At 43.2% G+C, this 15,615-nt stretch overlaps 1 protein-coding gene across 2 annotated transcripts in view; it reads left to right on the forward strand.

Moving 5' to 3' along the window:
- The window catches only part of SETBP1 (SET binding protein 1), a 315,488-nt gene that overhangs the window by 23,091 nt on the left and 276,782 nt on the right, over positions 1–15,615 (forward strand). For both annotated transcript variants that reach the window (XM_060690781.2, XM_087885503.1), the window contains exon 2: positions 5,189–5,859. In XM_060690781.2, coding sequence (XP_060546764.2) covers positions 5,362–5,859 — 498 coding nt within the window. In that variant the 5' untranslated portion in view covers positions 5,189–5,361. The remainder of the gene's footprint in view (positions 1–5,188; positions 5,860–15,615) is intronic.

Raw genomic sequence — 15,615 nt, forward strand, 5'->3', positions numbered from 1 at the left:
AGAAAAAAGCTGATTGGCGGGTAGATAAGCCTCCTGGGATACCCCCAATCAGCTGTTCCCAGAGGTGAATTTTAGCAACAGGTTGGTTGGTTGTGAGCTCTGTGCCTTGCTTTTTTTCCAGCCTCTGAAACTTCTGAAACTTGGTTTCAGAACAAACTTTTTTTCTGCCTCTGAAGCAGAGCTTCAGAAAAAAAGCCTCCAAACAGAGGCTTTTTTTTCTGAAGCTCTGTTTGGAGGCTTTTTTTAGCCTCTGAAACCTCAGTTAGAGAGGCTGGGTGGGGCTACATTCGGAGTATAAAACGCACCCAGATTTTCACCCTCTTTTTTTGGCGGGAAAAAGGTCCGTCTTATACGCTGAAAAATACGGTAAATCAAATCCACCCCTGCTTTGATCTACCCTACTTTGCCCACAAAATCTTATTTCTACCTCTACGTGCCCTTCATCCATTTATAGAATTCTTACCCTGAAGTTTCCACCTAGCTTTTCCGATCTTGTCTGCGGAACCAAAGGCTAAAGAAAAGTTGGCATTTGACCCGCGTCAAATCCAGGAAGCTCACTGGTGGCACCTTAGAGATGAGTAGATTTGTTTCCCACAGTACGCTAATTAGCCTTGGAGGTGCCACCCGTTTTCTGCTGTTTTGCTGGCAGCACATGAAAGCCGCTACCTCTCTGGAAATGGCTTCAGTGAAGCGGCCTCTCAGGGCTCTTCATGTCTCCTGTGTGAGTCAAGCTAATTGGCCCAGAAGGACATTTGTGCGGTAAGAGAAGGATGCTGATACGACTGCTCACGCAATCAAAGGGATGAGCATCGGAGGAGGCCCACAAAGTCTCTCAGAGGCTCATTATCTAAGGGGAAAAAGAGCTAAATGAAGACATCCGAGAATGTTGTAGGAATTACGGGCAGAATGCCCATAGTTCCACTCGAGAGATCGACTCAAGCAGCATGGCCAAAGAAGTGGGGATTTTCTGCCAGGGGGTGCTAGGAAGACGAGGGTGTACCTGGATGTGGGTCCTCTAGGGCAGAGGTGTCAAACTCAAGGCCCATAGGGTGGATCTGGCACACGGGGTGCTTAAATCTGGCCCGCAGGACTGACCTGGAAACAGCAAAGGACCAGCCCGTGGTGCCTCTGCCAGCAAAAACTGAGCTCAGGGCCGCACATGCCCCCCCCGTGCCCCATTTTCGGCCGCGATGGCCTGCTTCACAGCCCTCTTCCAGCAAAAACGGAGCTTGGGGGTGTTACACACGCGCCCCACCCCCCCAAGCTCCGTTTTTGCTGGAAGAGGGCTGCAGGAGGCCGTCGGAGCTGAAAACGGTGCGGAGAGGGCCATGCACGGCCTCTTTCCCCCCCCCCCCCCCCGGGAGGCTCCATTTTCATTGGCTATCAAAGCAAACTAAAAACAAAACTAAAGGAGAAATGTTTCCCCTTTTGCATTTGAGCGTGCGAGAAGGGACAGGAAAGGAGAAAGGGAAAAGACAAAGGAAAAGAAGGAAAGGTGGGAAAAGGGCAAGGAAGGAAAAATAAGGAAAGGGGGGAATTTTATGGGTAAGGGGTTTTAAATTGGGGAAGCCAAAGATAAATTTAATTTCGTTATATAGTATTTTAATGTTTGTATTGTGTGTTTTTAATTTTGGCTGTTCACGGCCCCGAGTCCTTCGGGAGAGGGGGCGGTATAAAAATTTAAAAAATAAAATAAATAAAATAAATAAATAAGAAGAAAGGAGAATAAACGGAAGGAAAAAGAAGAAAAGGAAGGAAGGAAGGAGATTATAATGAGAGTGAGGGAGGGCCTGAGGGAAATCCTGCCTTAGCACTTGGCTACCACAGGTGCCCCCGACATGAGTTGAGCTGGCCATGCCCTCCCCCGGCCACGCCCCGGCCACGCCCACCACGGCCCTCCGAGGTAAAACACAATCCTGATGCAGCCCTCCATGAAATCGACTTTGACTCCCCTGATCTAGGGCAACGATATTCCCACGGGCAACTACAGATAGCCCTCAACAAAACAACCCCAATGGAGCTCCATAGTTTCTGTTGCTTAGCTCAGCGAGGAAGCCCCATTGCCACCGCGGTTAAGTGAACGGCTAACAGTTTGTTAAGCTGCGTTTGTGTCTGAGCCTGGGAGAAATTTGACGTCCTTGTTTGGCCCGCCCAGGAAGGAGCCATCTTCTTCTCACTGCTGAGTAGAGTTGTTGAGCTTTTCTTGGTTGAAAAGTAATAAGAGTCGGAAGGGAGACTTGGAGGTCTTCTAGTCCAACCCCTTGCCCAAGCAGGGGACCCTATACCGTTCTGGACAAATGGCTGTCCAATCTCCTCTTAGAAACCTCCAGTAATGGAGTATCCACAACTTCTGGAGGCAAGTTGTTCCACTGATTTATTGTTCTAACTGTCAGGAAATTTCTCCTTAGTTCTAAGTTGCTTCTCTTCTTGATTAGTTTCCACCCGTTGCTTCTCGTCCTGCCCTCAGGTGCTTTGGAGAATAGCTTGACTCCCTCTTCTTTGTGGCAGCCCCTCAGACATTGGAAGACTGCTATCATGCCTCCCCGAGTCCTTCTTTTCATTAAACTAGACATACCCAGTTCCTGCAACCGTTCTTCATATGTTTTAGCCTCCAGTCCCCTCATCATCTTCGTTGCTCTTCTCTGCACTCTTTCTAGAGTCTCCACATCTTTTTTATATCCTTATGTAACCAAAACTTGGTCCAGTATTCCAAGTGTGATCTTACCAAAGCATTATAAAGCGGTATTAACACTTCATGTGATCTTGATTCTATTTTCCCTAGGAAGGTTGTTTGAATGTGCCCTCGAGATTTATAGATTATGATGTATGACTTAGAAAAAGCCATTGAAGTTTTATCCACCATCGTTTGGATGTAGGGCAGTGATTGGCTGGGGAATTCTAGGAGTTGAAGTCCACACAGTCTTCAAGATACCAAGGTTGAGTAGCCCTGCTCTAATGAGTAGTTCCTATGTTGTAACTAAACTTTGGTGGAATGTGCCCGATGTGTGTGCTGAGATAAGTCATTGCTAGCCTCACTGGTTAGCCCAGAGGCCTGCAATCTTAAATACTCAAAGAGCCATTTCGACCCATTTCCCACAGAAAAGAAAACACCGGGAGACACAAAACCAGAGTGGGCGTGGCCAACTTGATGTCACTCACTTCCACCAGTAATATGACACCTCCCCCAGCCATGCCTACCCAGCCGGTCATTAGGGCAGAGAACCAGTTGTTAAAAAACACCAGGAACCACAAAATTATTTTGACATATCTCTCTCTTCTCTCCCTCCCTCTCTCCCCCCTTCTCTTCCTCTCTCTGTATCTCTCTATCTCTCTTCCCCCCCCTCTTATCTCTCTGTCTCTCTGGCCCCCCTCTCTGTATCTCTCTGTCTCTGCCCTGGCCACTTCTCCATCCCCCACCGTCGCCTTTACCTTCTCAGGTGGAGGCGAGGAATGACTGGAAGGGGAGGGCGAGGGCCAGGGCCAGCCAATGGTGGGATTACCTGACAGGGAGCCACAGCAGAGGGCCCAAAGAGCTGCATGCAGCTCCGGAGCCGCAGGTTGCTGACCCCTGGGTTAGACCATGGGGTGTAAATAAATCCCCCAGAAGCAGTGTAATTGGTTTTAAATTCCTTTTGGAGGAAGTCCCCGTGAGACCTTCTTACAAACTTGTTTCCTCTATGCAAGCAGAACATAAGGAAACTGAAAACAGCCCACCCGCATGAAATAATTTCATATTTTTTTTCAACCAGTCCCAAATCTGCTCCCTTCCCTTCTGTTAATTATTAATTTGAATTTGACTGTTTCAGCTAATTCAGATAAAAAAAAACTCTTACCTGTCTGCAGACCCAGGTGACTTCTGCATCTTGTCCAGTAATGGAAAAGGATCACTTTGTAAAGGTAGATGATGGTAGAAAACTTTTCCCAGTTATAGGTAGTTTTCAGTTAACAATGGGAATCAGGTCCATAATCTTCATTAAACAATGTGATTGTATGGTGTGATGTTACTGGACTGAGTTGATTAGCCTTGTTGCTGTTGTTAAGTGAGGATGATGGATTGTTAAGTGAGGAGCTCCCCGTGACTTCCCGTTGACTTCCAACAAACAAAGTCATTGGGGAAGCCAGCAGGAATTCAGTGGGGAGTCCTAGGTTGCTCTTAAACTGCTGCACACGGCACGAGCGTGGCTGGGCTTGGAGTGATTATTCCAGATGGCAAAAGGACACTCACGTATGGTATGCAGGTGGCTGCCATGGCCACCAGGAGCTTGTATTTCATAGCCATTTTTTGTCCTCGGGACAAAAAACAAAAAACAACCAGCAGGAGTGGGAACAACTTACTAGAGCAACTTGCAACCTTCCCTGCTGGCTTCCCCATTGACTGCTTGTGGGAAATCTGGGAAGGCACCAATGGCAGTCACATGACCATGGCTCTTAACAGACATCATAAGTTGAATCTGATGGTGACGGGTGCTGGGTCAGCCAGAACTTCGAGATCTGGTGATAAGGTACCACTCGTTCAAAACTGTTGTAACTTTGAACAGTCACTGAACGAGTGCTTGTTCACTCTGTGAGATATCCATTGCCATCTTCTATTTTCTTCTTGGACCTGACGATTATCCATGACCTCAGTTGCAAAAGTGGGAGCCTCAATCGTTACTGTGATGGGTTGATCTCCATAATTGAGTAGTTGAGGAGCCGTGGTGGCGTAGTGGTTAGAGTGCAGTACTACAGGCTATTTCTGCTGACTGCCGGCTGCCAGACGTTTGGCAGTTCGAATCTCACCATGCTCAAGGTTGACTCAGCCTTCCATCCTTCCAAGGTGAGTAAAATAAGGACCCAGATTGTTGGGAGCAATAGGCTGACTTTGTAAAACCACTTAGAGAGGAGCTGTAAAGCACTGTAAAGTGGTATATAAATCTAAGTGCTATTGCTATTAACCAATACTGAATGGGTAGAATAGAATATAGAATGATTCAGTTAACAATCGCAGTGATTCGCTTAACAGCTGTGGCAAATAAAATGGTTGTAAAATGGGGAAAACTCACTTAACAGCTTCTTCCTTATCTTTTGGGCTCTGTTGTGATCGTAAAGTGAGGACTTCCTATACTAAAATGTGTATTGACAGCAACATGAATCCATGCTGAACATTCCAAGTTTCTGATCTCTGTTTTGTTTTTTTTCTTTCCATCAGTTGCAGATCTGAGACTTTTTGAGTTCCTTCTTGTGGTCCGATATTTCGACCTCTAAGAAAAGCCAAGTGGAATTTCGCCTTCTCTTCTGGGGGGAGGGGAAGGATCCCCTCGTCTTCAGCTCGGTTTCCTCTGCTCCTCCCCCCATAAACTTTTCAGAGACTGGGGGATTGCTATGGAGCCCAGGGAAAATGTAGGCCCTTCCCGGCCAAGAGGAAGTGAGGCGGACTTCATGGCATCTACTATTGCTTCTGCCAAAGCTCCTTCTGCTCTTGGAGGATCTGGGGAGATCCTCCTCTCTACATCCAGCTCTGCGAAAGGGATCTCTGGGAGCGGGGATCATCATCGTATGGAAATTGAGGAAGAGGATGAGCTTTGCTCCAGGAGGGATGTGGATTCGATTTCCAACGCCGACAGCGAGAAGTGGGTCGCTGGCGACGGTCTGGAGGAACAGGAATTCTCCATCAAGGAGGCCAACTTCACCGAGGGAAGCTTGAAGTTGAAAATCCAGACCACCAAGAGGGCTAAGAAGCCCCCCAAAAGCCTGGAGAACTATATCTGCCCTCCAGAAATCAAAATCACCATTAAGCAATCTGGGGAGCCCAAACTTTCAAGAGCTGGGAAAAACAGCAAAGCCTCCAGAGAAGAAGACCATGCTCACTCCAAAAAGAAGGTAAGGGAGCATCTCTTCTTCTTTTGCTTGGGATGGAGATCGGGAAGGACGGGTGTTTCTTCTGAACTTGTTTTTACAGAGGGTGGAAAAGGTGCATTGTCTCCAGGAGCTCCAGTTTTTGCATGAGGGAAGTTCTCATGGGCTTTGGTAAGAGATGGGACCCTGTGTTTGGTTCAACGTGAACGAAATCTGGGTGTTCCTTCTGAACTTCTGTTTTCACACAAGGTGAAAAAGGAGCATTGTCTCCAGGAGCTCCCATGTTTCCCTGAGGGAAGTTCTCAAGGACTTTGGTGAGCGGTGGGACCCTGTGTTTGGTTCAATGAAATCTGGGTGTTCCTTCTTGACTTCTGTTTTCACAGAGGGTGACAAGGGGCATTGTCTCCAGAAGCTCCATCACCCTGTTTTCCATGAGGGAAGTTCTTTAGGGCTTTGGAGAAAGACGGAGCCCCATGTTTGGTTCAGTGTGAACAAGATGAAATCTGTGTCCCTTCTGAATGGGGGTCTTTGCAAATCTAAACATGGGACAACAGGTGGACCAGATAAACAGATGGAAGAGGGGGAGGAGGAGATGTCAAAAGACAAGGACCAGATGCTATTAGCATAAGACGCTCGGAGGTCTCCTGCACACCAGATGCTTTGCCAATGTAGGGGGGCCTCAGCTGAAGGCGGTTTCCAAGAGTTGTTTGCAGGACAATATAATGGCTCACAACAAAGAGCAGGCCTTAAAACCGGAAGACTTTGCAGAGTTTAAAAGCTTCCCTACCCCCGCCTGGGTGCTTTGGTTAATAGCCCACCTCTCCTTTTTTTAATTTTACTTTTGTTTTTCATCAGAGCAACTTCTCAGAGGATGCTTTGAGGACAGCTAGACAGCAAGTTTTGCATAAAAGCATCCCCCCTTTTGCAAAATTAGCACAGTTTTAGTTTTTGCGTGGGCGAGAAGGAGGATTCGGGGGATTCATTGGGGGGGGGGCGAGACCGAGGAGGTTTGCAACTGGGTTGGCGTCAACACCAGCTCTGATGTCCCTTTGGTCTTTCATGGACTTTGAATTTAGAGACAGGCAAATGAAAACGAATTTAGTTTAGATTTGCAGGAACCCACAAGAGAATGTTATTTTGATTAGCCAGCCACTCAAAGGGAGCAATTATCGGTTGCAAGTCACTTTATAGATTGTGATTCAAATGGAAATGTTGAATATTCCAAAATGAATGTTCCTGCAATTTGAGGAAAGATATGCCCTAAATATTTGCTAATGTTGGGTGGAAATCTGTCTGTCTGTCTGTCTGTCTGTCTGTCTGTCTGTCTGTCTATCTATCTATCTATCTATCTATCTATCTATCTATCTATCTATCTATCTATCTATCTATCTATCTATCTATCTATCTATCTATCTTCTATCTTGCTCCATCCAGTGGCCCCGACTTTACCTCGAATTAAGAGATTACAGAGTCGTAAAAAGGGAGTTATTCAAGTTTATAGCAGAAATAAAGTGACTTCAGACTGTAATAACACTTTCCAGTTCAATACATCATAATCAAGATTAAAGTGAGAACCAAGTAAATTTATTTTTTTGTAATGTTACAGGAGTTCTACTATACTATACGTATACTCCTACCCGCAAACAAATGTGTGTGTGTGTGTGTATGTATATATATATGTGTATATGTATATGTGTATGTATGTGTTGGATGTTTGAAATATCATATCTGTTTGTCTGTCTGTCTATTTCAAACATCTAAAATGATTTTTTAGCCGGGGCAAATCCATCAGGTGCTGCTATTCCAAGTACAAAAAAAAAATCATTTTACCTCTCAATTTTTTTCCGAATTTGGTAAGTAAATTTCAGGAGCGCTGCCCAAGTTGAGTTTGAGCAGGATAACAAAGTCCCAGGTTGCCAGATCAGTGAAGATTTTAATATTTGTATCTGGAATTTGACGCACAAGCTAATTTTGTATGCCCGGATGTCTGTAAAGGTTTCATGCTGACTCTTAAAACATGGATCCCATCTCCTGAAAATGTGCAATATTTTTTTTTTTTTTTTTTTTTTGCAAATACAACCTAGTGATTCCATGCAGTGTTTTTTTTTTTCCTATCTATGCAAATAGTATGGCTTGGATAATAACACTGTTATTTCTGGATATCTCTTGGGCTTAAAAGTACAGTAGGTGGTAATCTTTTTCTCCCTTCCATTTCATCATTGCTGTAGCTATGTTCATACCACACCATAGAAATAGCCAAAGTAGTAACAGCTGCGTGCGAGTAAAATACTATGCAGGTTTAATTGATGCCGAGTCTGGAGCTTTTCAACTGTGCAAAATCCATTTTTGGTTTGGTTAGATTTGCAGAAGAACCATGGGTTAAATCGGTAAATCAGTTGTGCAATTGTACTTCACTTGTCTTTCTCCTTAGGTCTGCTTCGGAAGGTATTTTTTTGCTGTATGTTCTTTCACATTTATTTCATACTTTATATAGTCTTGGAAAACTGGTTGGGTTAACACATTACACCTAGCCATAGCTTTTATGCCATGGTTTATTAAACTATAATCTTGAGGTTAATCTTAGCCACCCAATGTGGCTAAGCCATAAACCAGTCACAAAGGCTGGTTTTACTGAACTTGCTAAACTGAAACCAAACAAGCCGCATTATGGGTCTCTCTCTCTCTGTGTAGGTTTGTGTGTGTGTGTGTGTGTGTGCACACACAAAAGCCTTCAAGTCAGCGTTTCACTCTGGACCATTGCTTGGACAAGACACTGCTTTTTCCTTGTTAATGTTTACTGAAGTGGTTTGCCATTCCTTCCTTCCTAGGGCTGAGACAGAGAGACTGGCCAAGGGCACCCAGTTGGCTTTGTGCCTCTGGTGGGACTAGAACTCACGGTCTCCCGATTTCTAGCCTGATGCCTCAACCACTAGACCAAACTGACTCTCTAATGGGTTAGGGTCAAGTATCAAATCAATTGTACTTGGATTAGATAGATAGATAGATAGATAGATAGATAGATAGATAGATAGATAGATAGATAGATAGATAGATATGGATGGATGGATGGATGGATGGATGGATGGATGGATGGATGGATGGATGGATGGATGGACAAACAATGGATAGATAGATAGACAGATAACATAGATGATTAGATAGATAGATAGATAGATAGATAGATAGATAGATAGATAGATAGATAGATAGATAGATAGATAGATAGATGATAGATATGGATGGATGGATGGATGGACAGATGGATGGATGGACGGACAGACAGACAAGGGATAGATAGACTGATAGATGATAGATAGATGATAGATAGATAGATAGATAGATAGATAGATACATACATACATACTGTGTTTTCCCGAAAATAAGACCCTGTCTAATATTTTTTTGAACCCCGAAATAAGCGCTTTATTGGCTTTATTTTCGGGGAGGTCTTATTATTTTGGGGCGCGTGGAGCAAGACGGGGCTCCTCTTGCCATCTTACCTGATTTCCAACTGACTCCCTAACCCTAACCAGAGGAAATGGCGGGGACCGGCTACGCATGCACTTAAATATTTTTGGGGAGGGCTTATTTTCTGGGGGGGGGTTATTTTCAGGGAGGGCTTATTTTAGTGCATGCGCTCAAAAGCCCGATTGGGCTTATTATGCAGGTATCTTATTTTTGGGGAAACAAGGTAGTTAGATAGATAGATAGATACTGGTAAATAGATACCAATAGGTAGGTAGGAGGGTAGGGTAGGGTAGGGTAGGGTAGGGTAGAATAGAATAGAATAGAATAGAATAGAATAGAATAGAATAGAATAGAATAGAATAGAATAGAATAGAATAGAATAGAATAGAATAGAATAGAATAGAATAGAATAGAATAGAATAGAATAGAATAGAATTCTTTATGGGCCAAGAGTGATTGGACACACAAGGAATTTGTCTTTAGTGCATATGCTCTCAGTGTACATAAAAGAAAAGATACATTTGTCAAGAATCATAAGGTACAATACTTAATGATAGAGAGAGAGAGATGATAGATAGATTGTCAGAAACAGAGAGTTAGATAGCCATCAAGTCATTTTTGACACTTACCAACCAGATAGACAATGCAACAATAACAGTGTCATCCTGGCCACATGGCTAATTCAGACAGGATATCCTGCCTTCTACCGGTGTCCCTTATCAAGTGTTTACCAAGAAAAAAGGGGGCTATGTTTATCAGGCAAGGTTGGTCAGGCCAGAAGATGGCCTGACCAGAATAAATTTCAAAACGATCTTGACGAGAAAATAACAGAATGGATTTTGATGGACAACCAACACAAAGATCTTCACTTGGGAAACAGATCTAAAATGCAGAAATTTCAGACTTCGTGTTAAGTACTTGTGAAAAAAAAATTGGAATAAATTTTTGATCTCTTTGTGAAGTCACAGTTGGATTTTATTCTGTAACGGTGAGACACCCCCACCCCCACCCCCATCTAAGTGCAGGAAGGGAGGGAGGGAGGGAGGGAGGGAGGGAGGGAGGAAGGAAGGAAGGAAGGAAGGAAGGAAGGAAGGAAGGAAGGAAGGAAGGAAGGAAGGAAGGAAGTCTTAGAGAAGCAGAAGCAGGCTCATAGAAAAAAAACCTTTTCCAATCCTACTTGATTGGAGATTAGATTTTAACACCTGTGAAAAGAGATTGAAAGAATTGGGGACGTTTAGCTTTCAACAGAGGAGGTGAGATTGAATGACCAATATGACCTTGTCATTCAAAGTTTTTATGAGTTTATGGCTTAATGCCTTGATAAGAGTTTACTTTTGCATAGAACGATAACAGAAGTATCAGGAATTGAAACAGGCAGATTCATGGATCAGTAGGAATTAAGACGGTCTATTCCGGACTTCAGGAATTAAAAAATCTTATTTGGGATAGGAATGAGATTTTAACTGGGTTGCAACAGATTTCCTTTTGGCAAAAGAATTTGCAAGAAAGAGAGAGAGAGAGAGAAGTCACATTGATGATCTGAGCAAGACAGCAAAGTTGTCTAAAAGAAGCAGAGGTTCTTTTCCCCAAAATTTTGGGGAAAAATTTACTTAACGACCACCGTTGAGCCCAGAATTTCTGTGGTTAAGTGAGACATTGGTTCAGTGAGTTTTGCCCCGTTTTACGACCTGTCTTGCCACCGTTGTTAAGTGAATTGCCGCAGATGTTAAGTTAATAAGCCGGTTGTTAAGTGAATCTGGCCTCACCGGGACATTGCAACCGTCATAAATACGAGCGACTGAATTTGGATCACGAGGATTCTGCACCATGAGGATTCTGCCAAGGTCGTAACTGTGAAAAACGGCCCCAAGTCACATTTCTCAGCGCCGTTGTTACTTGGTACGGTCACTAAAACGGACAGTTGTGTCTCGGGGGCTACCCGTACAGGGGGAATTAGGACAAGGATCAGATGGTTAGAATGATGGATTAAGAAAGAACCACATCAGCTGCTGAGCGATACCCACTTTCAACAACGTTTCGGTGGAATATTACATTCTTGTTCGGCCCTTTTGCTTTTTTTCCCACCAAAATTGACCTACGCCAAGAAGGTCAGTTTTTACTCAGAAAAACAGAGGATGTCCCAGTTCAAATCAAGCCTTTTTTTCCCCCCCTCCAAGCAGAATTCAACAGGAAATTAGCACTTGAGGGCCTAATCCCAGAAATGATGCTATAATCTCAAAAGTGAATGACACCATGTGGAGGGAACTTCCAAGGAAGTCTGGTGATTTATTGGAGTAAAGCAACCCTTAAAAGCTCTTGTTTGAGGTTGCCGCACGGAGTCCTGTTGTTTCTTTTTTTTAAAGGTAGCACCGGGAATTTATGCTTTTCTTCTAGGGTTTTGGAATTGGTGTGTGTCTCTTGAAGATTAGCAATGAAAGAAATGGCTATAGATCTGGATTTTCAAAAACGTGGTACATTTCGTAACCTTCCTTCCTTCCTTCCTTCCTTCCTTCCTTCCTTCCTTCCTTCCTTCCTTCCTTCCTTCCTTCCTTCCTCTTTCCTTCCTTTCTTTCTCGTCCTTCCTTCCCTTCCCCCTCCTTCCCTCCCTCCCTCCCTCCTTCCCTCCCTTCTTTCTTTTTCTTTCCTTCCTTCCTTCCTTCCTTCCTCTTTCTTTCTTTCTTTCTTTCTTTCTTTCTTTCTTTCTTTCTTTCTTTCTTTCTTTCTTTCTTTTCCTTCCTTCCCTTCCCCCTCCTTCCTTCCCTCCCTCTCTATCCCTTCTTTCTTTTTCTTTTTCATCCTTCATTCCTCCCTCCCTCCCTTCCCCTTCTTCTCTCCCTCCCTCCCTCCCTCCCTTCTTTCTTTTTCTTTCTTTTCCTTCCTTCCTTCCTTCCTGCTTGCCTGCCTGCCTGCCTTCCTTCTTTTTTTCTTTCCCCAAATAATTATATTATAAGATATAACTTTACCATTAGCTGATTAAACATCACCGTTCGTGGACATTTTTATTGGGTTTTTTTTTTTTACATTGTTGTCATTGTTTTAAAATTTTAAGACTTGTAAGCTGTCCAGAGTCACCTGGTTGAATTGGGTGGCTAGATAAATCAATGTTCAAAGATAACCACAGAAATGTTGACCTCAATTGTGGCCGTAAGTTGAGGACTACCTGCACCGGAGTCTGCTTTGTATTATGTACAACTTTTAAGATAGTCTTGGCCGGCTGGGGAGTTCTGGGAATTGTAGTCCACATGTCTTAAAGCTTTAGAAGCCCAGGTACAGAGGCTGTCATTCTCTTCATTCGTCCTCCTTTCTTTTATTTTTCTTTCTTTTTCCTGTGTTTCCTGCTTCTCTCCAAGTAATCCTGGGGTATGTCTAGTTTAATGAAAAGAAGGACTAGGGGAGATATGATATCAGTGTTCCAATATCTCAGGGGCTGCCCCAAAGAAGAGGGAGTCAAGCTATTCTCCAAAGCACCTGAGGGCAGGACAAGAAGCAATGGGTGGAAACTAATCAAGAAGAGAAGCAACTTAGAACTAAGGAGAAATTTCCTGACAGGGAGAACAATGAATCAGTGGAACGACTTGCCTCTAGAAGTTGTGGGTGCTGCTCCATCACTAGAGTTCCTAAGGTGATTTTTCAAGAGGCAACTGGACTTTCTGGTTTTTCTTTGAAGATGTTTCACTTATCATCCAAGAAGCTTCTTTGTGTTGTGACCTAGGCTTCTACTTGCCTCCAGAAGTTGTGAATGTTCCAACACTGGAAGTTTTAAAGAAGATGTTGGATAACCATTTGTCTGAAGTGGTGTAGGGTTTCCTGCCTAAGCAGAGGGTTGGACTAGAAGACCTCCAAGGTCCCTTCCAACTCTGATATATATATATATATATATATATATATATATATATTTGTTTTCTCAGGTTTTCGCGGGTGTTTGTATGTAGGTCTTTGGTTATTCGGGTCTTCTCCCACGTAAAATTGGAAGTGTCTTGGCGACGTTTCGATGAAGTCTCATTCGTCATCTTCAGGCTGGAGCTCCTGGAAGCACGAAGCCGAGAATACCAGCCTGAAGATGACGAATGAGACTTCGTCGAAACGTCGCCAAGACACTTCCAATTTTACGTGGGAGAAGACCCGAATAACCAAAGACTTACAGAGAGAGAGAGAGAGAGAGAGAGAGAGAGAGAGAGATATTCTCCGGAGACTCAGGGCGGCTTACAGTGCGTTAAGCAATAGCCTTCATACTTTTGTATATTTTATACAAAGTCAGCTTATTGCCCCCACAAACTGGGTCCTCATTTTACCTACCTTAGAAAGGATGGAAGGCTGAGTCAACCTTGAGCCTGGTGAGATTCGAACTTACTTTAATTGCAGACAGCTGGTGTTAAATTACAGTGCCTTGTCTGCAGAGCTATCCAGGCTCCTACTATATTATTATATTATATTATATTATATTATATTATATTATATTATTATATTATATTATATTATATTATATTATATTATATTATATTATATTATATTATATTATATTATATTATATTATATTATATTATATTATATTATATTATATTATAAATTATATTATATTAATTATATTATATTATATTTATTACATTATATTATATTATATTATTATATTATTATAACAATTTTTTAAAAAAAATTACAGTGCAGGTTTGCCAAATTCTCCTTCAGTTCTCTTTCCCTTTGCATGATTTGCTGCTTCAGGGAACGAAAATTCATATTTCTGAACATTTTGCAAGTGTGCCTAACATCACCAACTCGAGATAAGGAGCTGTATCTGTTTTGGAAAGAGCCAATGTCTCTCCTGCTGCTTCTGAGGAAAATCTGGAAGAAGTTCAGATTAGGTTAGAGCTCGAATTCCTGAATAAACTTTTGAGGGAAGGGTTTGGTTTGCATTCAAGGAAGCCCAAGGCGAATTCTTCAAAAGTGTTGATATTTCACAACAAGCTGGGGAAAAAAATACCTTTGTCTGTTTGAAGATGACTGAGAACTCACAAGGAGTGGAAGAAGCAAAATCTTTTTTTTGGGGGGGGGGAAACTTGCCATCTGCCCCAGCCTTTTTTAAAAACAGGCCCCTTCAGATTACCTGGCACCGTTTTGGAATTTATTTATTTGCAATTTTTTTTATCCTGCGTTTATTGTTTTCTAAGTAACTCAGTAAGGGATGCGGTGGCTCAGTGGCTAAGACGCTGAGCTTGTCGATTGAAAGGTCGGCAGTTTCGCGGATCGAATCCCTAGTGCGGTGTAACGGGGTGAGGTCCCGTGACTCGTCCCAGCTTCTGCCAACCTAGCAGTTCGAAAGCACGTAAAAAATGCAAGTAGAAAAATAGGGACCACCTTTGGTGGGAAGGTAAGAGCGTTCCGTGCCTTTGGCGTTTAGTCATGCCGGCCACATGACCACGGAGACATTTTTGGACAGCACTGGCTCTTTGGCTTTGAAACGGAGATGAGCACCGCCCCCTAGAGTCGGGAATGACTAGCACATATGTGTGAGGGGAGCCTTTACCTTTAAGTAACTCAATGTATTGAACCTAACCAAATAGTCCTTCCTCCTCCTCTTTTCCCCACAACAACTATGTGAGGTGGGTTGGGCCTTAAAGTCCCTTAGTTGGCTTTCGCGCCTAAGGTGGGACTAGAACTCACCGTCTCCTGGTGATTTGGATCAAAGTCACTCAGCCAGCTGTCATGCCTCAGGGCCGGACTAGAACTCCCAAACTCCTGGTGATTGGCCCAAAGTCACTCAGTCGGCTTTCCCAAAGGTGCTTTGGAAAAAGGCAACTGGACTTCCTTCGTTTCTTTTTTTTCCTTGAAGGCATTTCGCTTCTCATCTAAGAAGCTTCTTCAATTCTGAACAGAACAGTTGTCACGTGAACGAAAACGCTTTCGCGCCTAGGTTTTTCCCCATTTTTGCTGCGATGGCTTATGTGGAAAAACGGTCATAAGTCACTTTTTTCAGTGCCATTGTAACTTTGAACGGTCACTAAACAAACTGTTGTAAGTTGAGGACTACCTGTATATTTATATTTTGCTATTAGGTGGTGCAGTGGGGTGATAAACAGTTGGCGCTACTCCTATAAAAGCAACTTGTACCAAAATACGAAAAAAAAAGAAAGAACTTTGAGTGATTTTACAAGTCGTTGAAATTTCAGAGGGAGTCATTTTGATTTTCCAAATACACAGGGCCCTTCCAAACTGTTGAACTGATTTTGAAATTTGATTAGTAGATTGGGCAACCATTTGTGTGAAATATTATAGGGCCATGATGGCGAACCTAAGGCATGTGTGCCACAGGTGGCA

Source organism: Pantherophis guttatus, chromosome 2, assembly GCF_059756535.1.
Source record: "Pantherophis guttatus breed Tessera chromosome 2, ASM5975653v1, whole genome shotgun sequence".
In the NCBI taxonomy this organism is placed as follows: Eukaryota; Metazoa; Chordata; class Lepidosauria; order Squamata; family Colubridae; genus Pantherophis; species Pantherophis guttatus.